The 8519-nt window shown below is 31.5% G+C and overlaps 1 protein-coding gene across 1 annotated transcript; it reads left to right on the forward strand.

Annotated features, from left to right (window-relative positions):
- The first annotated feature begins 5635 nt into the window (after positions 1 to 5635).
- On the forward strand, positions 5636 to 7508 carry LOC127265835 (polyphenol oxidase I, chloroplastic-like). Its single transcript, XM_051295847.1, has one exon. It carries the CDS (start codon positions 5646 to 5648, stop codon positions 7377 to 7379), a length of 1734 nt encoding a protein of 577 aa, XP_051151804.1. The 5' UTR covers positions 5636 to 5645; the 3' UTR covers positions 7380 to 7508.
- Positions 7509 to 8519: the final 1011 nt, after the last annotated feature.

Here is an 8519-nt window from a genome sequence, read left to right on the forward strand (position 1 = left end):
GACTGTACATTTTTTATTTTTTTTTCCTTTTTTTCTTTTTTAATGTTTGTTAGATGTAACTCAAATTTATACAGTAGGAGTATTTTTTTATGAAATACTTTTAGGATGATTGTGTACTTTTATTTATATTTATATATTGCTGTCAAATTCAAAATTAATAGAGGCCAACTACCATGTAATAATATTACTGAATTCATTTCGGCTGTGTTCGATTTTGTAGATTTTACCGTATATTTTTACTAATTATATATTTTAATAATATCAAATCAAATAATTATTTTTTTATATATTATAATGAATCTATTTTATATTTAAAATATCAAACAAATATATATTTAATCACACTAAACAACTATTTAAATTCAAATTCAAAATATACAATGTTTCTTTTGTCGAATTTTCTTTCCTCTGATGGATCACTATGTTATGCGAAAAGCAACAAATGTATTATTGCCATAGCTTTTCTATCCATGATTTTTTCATTCATCTTTTTATATACTCCTTCCGTCTTAAATCATAGTATATTGTTTATCATTTTTATTCGTCTTACTTCAAAAAATTTATTTATTTTTTTAATAAAAATAATCATACATTATATTAAAATACTCTTAACTTTTATTTAAATTACAATAACAATTACAAAAATATCGCAAAAATAGTAGAAAATAATATAAATCTTAAGTCTATTTTGTTAAATTGATTTATGTTAAAATGCTATGCCAAATTAGAAGTTTCACTATATTAGAATTATGTTATTTCATTAAAATCAATAGAAAGTAATAATTCGTAAATTAAATTATTCTATACATAATTGCTAACCCTATAGAAAGTACTCCTTCGTCAATTAAATTATTAATACATAATTGCTAACCCTAAACTTATTGGCCACACGACTTAGACACAACTTACTGTTTTTTTTAGTCCCGTAAGTAGACTCATTTATCATTTTAGTCCAGTAAATAGAGTATGTCACAAACTAGTCCAATAAATAAAACTTCTTTTGCTATTTTAGTCCTTCGGTGCCGAAGACGCCCGTGTGGCTCGTCGGAGGCTACGTGTCAGCCAGGTTAGCCACGGACATGTAGATTTTATTTTATTTTTTTCATTTTTTTTTAAAATTGATTTTAGATTTATTTTTAATTTTATTTGTCTTTTTTAATATTTTTTATTTGGTTCAATTGAAAAAAAAAATATAAAAAAATAAAATAAAATTCACGTGTTCACCAGGACAGCAAAACTTGGCGGAACACTTGGCAGACACGTGGCTTCCGGCGAGCCACACGGACGTCTCCGACACCAGAGGACTAAAACAACAAAAAATTTTCACTTATAAAACTAATTTGCGACAGACTCACTTACAAAATTAAAATGATAACGAGCTCACTTACAAAACTAAAATGATAACGAGCTCTGGTTACGGAACTTATACTCATACATTGCAGCAACGTATTATAGAGTTTAAATTAGTAATACTTGTCCATGTTGAATAATTTAAATAATAAATTGAAAATGAATGAATGTAAAGTTTTGTTTGATTTGTGTTTCAAATAAAAAAATTTAATAAATTGCTTCGGATAGAATGCTTGTTGGGGATTTGTCAGCAATATGATCATTTCCCTGATGAGCTGTCACTTCAACTTTTTACACGTATATTACATATATATATAGATACATATAGGTCTCAAAAAAAAAAAAAAAAACAAATCGAATTGAATCGTCGAATCGCTGAACTGAATTAAATTGAATCGAATTTTTGGTTAACTGAGTAAATTTAGTTCAAATACAAATACTATATATTTGATATTTGTTCGGTTCAATTTCAATTTTCTATATTTTTTTTCGGTTTGATTAACCGAATCAAATATATTTATATATTTAATCGATGATTTCGTCGTTACATGTGAGTTTTATAGTATAATTATATTTTAAAATTTATATTAATAATTATATTCGATTCGATTTCGGTTCGATTCGAATTATTTGTAAATATTGCAAATATTTTCGGCTAATTTTTTGTTCGGATATGATTTACGATTTTGAATATTTGCTCGATTTAAATATTAAATATATGCATATTTTTTGTCCACCCTGTTGTGTGTATATAGACAAACCAAAAATACTTTACTTATATAGCCTATAATTATTATAGTACTTTGTGTAGTTTACATCTGTAAACAATAAATCGAACATTAATGAATACTCTTTATATTATTGCATTTAGTTTTACTAGTACTTTCGGGTGTGTTTGTCTGGAAATTTGGATTTTGAGTTGAGATTTGAATAGTAAAAATTTTGAATTTGAATAGTTGTATGATGTGATATAAATAGATATTGATATGATATTTTGAATGTAAAATTAATTTTTAGTATAATATAAAAAATAAAAAATAGATATTTGATTTGATATTTTAAAAAAAAAAAAATAGGATAAATAGTATATTTAAAATCCAATTCCCAAACAAATACACCGCTGTGCATCGCTGCATTAATTACTAATGTCATATAATAATATTTCCATTTTTTTTAATAAAGTTTTGCAATTTATTATACATATATATGTTGGTTGATATACAATATATAAAAATTAATTATCCCTCCGTCTCAATGCAAGGTTGTCATTTGATTTTGCGTCAATGTACTTAATATTAAAAATATTGTTATATTTAATAATTTAATCTATAAATGTCGTTATATTTGTTAATTTGTATTATAAGAGGTTAAGAGACTACTAAATATATTTTTTTATTTTTTTCTTGACATGTACTACGTATTGATATAATATTTAAAAATTAATATTAAAAAATCAATGACAATCTTCACGCGGGACAAAGAGAGTAATATGTATCCCCACTAGAATAAGTTATTATATATCAGGAATGGCCATTTAACATGGAATAAGTTATTGATTTTTTTATTTGATTTATAATAATGAAGTAAATTTAATGGACGGATAAAAAAAAAAGAAAAAGTGAAACTACATTTTCCGGACAAAAAAGTATTTGTGTATTGTGTTTCTTTTAGCCTTTTCTATTCAAATTTTACTATTTTAACGTTTTGAAAAAATATAATTTTTTCACTTCTAAAATATTCAATCAAATATTACATATTATTTAAATACAAATCATAAATTAAATTTTGTCAAATCAAATCCAAAGAAATATAACATGCTAAAAATATTACCTAAAAAAGCTCAATATATAAAATATAACATATACATATAAAAATTGAAAAAAAATAAAAAACACATAAAATTTAACAAAATTACATAAAACGTCACTTTCTTAACATTTTCACTATTGCTCATGACCAAAAAAATATTTAAAATTTTAATCACTGAACAAACAAAATTAAAAAGCTTGAAAGAATACAGGATAAACACGTGGTGTTAAATTAGTGCCAAATCAAATAATTAGTACATTTCTATTACTTTTTGGTAAATTAATAAATAAAATATTGGCTATTGTTAAATAAAAAAAATACAAATAAACCACCACAAAGATTAAAGATAAAAACATATAGATATATATATATATATATCAACAACAATTCTCACGTGGAATCTGTACCTATCGTGACTATATATATATTTTTAAATAATTAATACTATAGTGTGTGTGTTTGTAGATTTGAAAAAATTTAAATATTCTCTCCATCCTGGTACAAGATTGTTGTTTACTTTTTATTTAAATATTATTATTATAATAGGTTGTAGTAAAAAAAAAAAAATACCCCTATTAGTAGTGTGTAATATAGTAGTGTGTAATATAAAGTAATGACATTTGTGTAATATAGTATAAGTTGGAAAGATATTTATTATAGTATTAGGTAGATAGTACAATCACTAAATTAAAAAACGATAATCTTGTTTTAGAACGGACGAAAATGAAAAGTAACAACTGGGACGGAGGGAGTAGTAAAATTTTAAATTAGAATAATTATATTATATAATTTTTAGTTTTTTTCTTTTCTTTTATCTTATACAACAGCTTTCAATTTATTTTATTAAAATGTTTTGATAAATACTCCCTTCGTTTCACTGAAATTGAATCATTTAATTAGGGATACGGTAAGAATGTTTAATTAGTTAATAATAATTAATTATGATATTATTTTTAATATAATTAATAATATTTATAGTTTGAAAGTAAATTTAATATATATGATTAAAAAAATCAAAATATATGTTTAAATATTTAAAAATTATATAGCAATTAAAAAATATATGTAATATGAATATCATTTTGTAGAGAATAAAATTTTCTATAATACAAGTAAATAAAAAAATATTTTTGTTTATTTATAATTAACATAAATCAATTTTATAAAATATGTGTAGTTTTAAAAATAGATAAAAATATTTATTTTTTTTGAGGGGAGAGATAAAAATAAAGGGGTTTTGAGTGAGTCCTATGTCATTTATAATGTTATATGTTATGTAATTAATTAAGTTGATTTATATTTGTTAAATATGTTTAGATTTAATAATTTTTACCAAAAATAGAAATGTGTCAATTGTTACGAGACACGTAAAAATAGAAATAGTGTCAATTGTGGTGGAACAGATGAATTATTTTTTTTAAATGTTTGTTGGAGTTTAAACATTAAAAATAAACTAAAATTTGGCTTTATTCTTTTTATATTTTTTTTAAAACATTTTTTTTAACAAATTTAAGTTAAATGGTACAAAATATACCTGTGGTTTTATGAAATTGTATTAAATATTTGTACTTCTAAAACTGCCTTAAACTGTCTCGTGGTTTCATAAACTCTGCCTCTCACCCCATCGTCGTCCTTATTTAACGGTATTTGACCTAAATGCGCTCAAACTACGAATAAATTTTAGAATTTTAATTTCTAAAACTCTAAACTTAAAAATATATTCATTTTCTTATTTTTAAATAATGTGTTTTAAAATCTCAATTTATAAACCCCTACATTGTTTTAATTCATGTACTATATTTGTGTTTGTTATATTTTTAATGTGTTGTCAATAGTAAAAAAAATATAACATATCAACATATTAACACAATATAAATATATATTATCCATTTACCAAATAATCAACAACTCAATAGAAAATATTATTTTTATATTAGCAATGCGATGTCTTATATCTAATATAAAAAATACATTCATCTAAAAATATAAAGGGAACACACATATTATTTTTGGACGGCGGCTACAGTAATGAATTTTATCTGTGTGTTGAACAATACGCAACATGCTACCAAACAATATGCAAAAATTACAATTGTCAATACATTATTGATATTAATATAATACAAATATAACATATAAACTAACAACGCATAATATAGTCTCTTTGTATCATATAAATAGTTAATTTTAGCTCATAACATATTTCAGCTATGATTTTTCCAAATTAGCAATTAAACCCTCCCCTATTATATGCAATTGAATATATAATCTTTGAGAGCCTGATTCATTTATTTTGATTTTGATATTTTGAGTTTAAATTTTTTAATAATTAATCGTTTAAATGTTAGGTTTTGTTAAAAAGAATATTTTATTTTTACAAATATATATATATAATTACCTTTATTATTATTATAAATAAAATATAAATTTCCATCCATCATTATAAATTACCGCGCTTACACTAAGCCTTCCTCCATCCTTCATCCATGGCGTCCCTGAATATCCCTCACAGTGCGACGACGGCGCCGCCCTCGGTCGGCAACAAAGCCACCGCCGGCCGCCCAATCTTCGCCAAGCCATCACATTTCATCACCCACGCCAAGCGCAGCCCCCGCCTGCAACTCTCCTGCAGCGCCGACGACGGGACCAAGGTCGACCGGCGCAACATGCTCCTCGGCCTCGGCGGTCTTTACAGCGCCGCCACCCTCGCCGCAGCCCCCGCTGCCTCCGCCAACCCCATCCAGCCCCCGGAGCTCGACAAGTGCGGCGCCGCCTTCGACCTAACCACCGGCAAGCAGCTGGACGTCAACTGTTGCCCGCCGACGTCGCAGACCGTCATCGACTACCGCCTCCCGCCGGTCCACAAAACGAAGATCCGGCGGCCGGCCCACCGGCTGACGGCGGAGCAAATCCTGAAATACAACACCGCCATTGACCGGATGAAAAACCTCCCACAAGACGACCCCCGGAGCTTCATGCAGCAGGCCAACGTCCACTGCGCCTACTGCAATGGCGCCTACGACCAGGCCGGGCAGGGGCAGCTGGACCTCCAGGTCCACAACTCCTGGACCTTCTTCCCCTTCCACCGCTGGTACCTATTTTTCTACGAAAGAATCCTCGGCCACCTGATAAACGACCCCACCTTCGCCCTCCCCTTCTGGAATTGGGACAACCCTAAAGGCATGACAATCCCCGCCATCTTCGTCGATCCTAAATCCGCCATTTACGACCCCAAGCGGAATCCGGCGAACCTCCCGCCGGCGGTCGTCGACCTCGGAATGACCCATAGTACAGACCCTCTGCAAGTCGTGTCCAATAATCTCACCGTTCTTTACACCGAGATGATCAGAGGGAACTCCGACGTCTACGATTTTATGGGACAGCCGTACCGGGAAGGCACGCCGGTGAACCCCGGCCCCGGCGCGCCGGAGCGTGGATCCCACACGGCGGTGCACGTCTGGGTCGGCGATCCGAGGGAGCCGAGCGGGGAGGATCTCGGGAACTTCTACTCCGCCGGGAGGGATCCGTTGTTCTATTGCCACCATAGCAACGTCGATCGGATGTGGTCTCTGTGGCAGAACGTTTTGCCGAGCGGAAAAATTCCCGACAAGACGATAACGGATCCTGATTTCCTTAACGCCGCCTTCGTGTTCTACGATGAGAACGCGCAGCTCGTCCGAGTCACCGTTAAAGATTGTCTGGACCACCGGCGGATGGGGTACGATTTCGAGAGGATTGACCTGCCGTGGCTGGACTACCGGCCGCCACCGCAGACGGCGGCGGCGAGGGTGCGGCGGGCAGGGAAGTCGGAGTCGGCGGCGAAGGCGCGTCACGTTTTTCCGGTGGTGCTGGACAGGATTGTTCGGGTGATGGTGCCGAAGACGAGGAAGGGGAAGGCCGACGAGGTCCTGGTGCTGGAGAACATCACTGTCGACACGACGAAGTTCTTAAAGTTCGACGTTTTCGTGAACGACGAGGACGACGACGTTGCTGAGCTGGACAAGGCGGCGTATGCCGGGACCTACGCGCAGGTGCCGCACAAGACGGCGGACCGGAAGGCGACGACGTCGATCCGGCTGAAGCTGACGGATTTGTACGACGATATGGACGTCGCCGACGACGACGAGATTCTGGTGACTTTGGTGCCCCGCCACCACGGCCCCGGCGTCACCATTGGTGGCATCAAGATCGTCGAGAATCCGCCCAAGGCCGCCAATTGATTGCAGCTGTTGCTTCGAATGTTTTCAATTTCATGTTATTGAATAAAAATAATGTATTGTGGTTTTATGATTTGGACTGTAATATATTTGAATTCTCAATAAATTTGTTTCTCCCTTTGTTATTTGATTTTCTCCGATCCTTGTATAATCTCCTTAATCAATTCCCCTAATTTCGTCAATTTAATTTTCTATTAGGAGGGTTCTGGGCTTTCAATCTAATAAATTAAAGGGAGATTCTACATTTTTTTCAATAATGTGGGATATTATGCCTCTGATACCATGTTAAGAAAGAATCGGAACTTACAACCTAAAACCACTACATATAAGTCAATTGAAAATTAGAGATGGTTCTCGATGTTTCCTTTTGGGTCATGGTCGGATTGATCAATTTGGATCGGCTTCTATTTAGCTTGAGTTAAGATTAACCGGATCTTATCTACTTATGAGAGTCCATTTATTGATAGGATCATCCGCAGATAACATTAATTAAAATCCAAAAATAATATACAATTCACTATCAACAAGGACATCACCACTACATTTGGTAATTTAGACATTACATTGCACATGTTAATTTTTCTTATTGTTGTAATAACAAGTGTGTGCCTTGCTCATTTTGTATATGATTCTAGTGGAAAGATTTAGGTTGAAATCGCTATACGTAGATCTAATTTTTAGTTGAATTGGGGGAAATAGAGTCATTATTGTGTGCCAAGCATTCGGATTAACAATTTCTTTTTTTTTACCTTGACATTTGTATTAATGGACCATCGCAAATTCACTATTGATATTATTAATCAATAATAATTTTTTAAAAAATATTATTTTTTACGTCTCGTACTCCCTCCGTCCTATATTTATATATCAATTTATTTTTTGCATAGAATTTTAAAAATATTAGTATTATATTGGGATAAAGTATAAATAAAGGTAAAAAGACTAAATTAACCCTATTAGTATGGTATGATATAACGATAATGATATTTGTGTAATATATTATGAATTGAAAGGGTATTTGTAATATTAGGTAGGTAGTACAATTACTTAAAAAAAAATAGATATTTTTTGTGAGACTGACAAAAATGGAAAAATTGATAGATTGTTAAGGACGGAGGAAAGGAAGTATTTGACATTCATATT

The sequence above is a fragment of the Andrographis paniculata genome, unplaced genomic scaffold (genome assembly GCF_009805555.1).
Source record: "Andrographis paniculata isolate CXL003 unplaced genomic scaffold, ASM980555v1 Contig74END, whole genome shotgun sequence".
NCBI lineage: Eukaryota > Viridiplantae > Streptophyta > Magnoliopsida > Lamiales > Acanthaceae > Andrographis > Andrographis paniculata.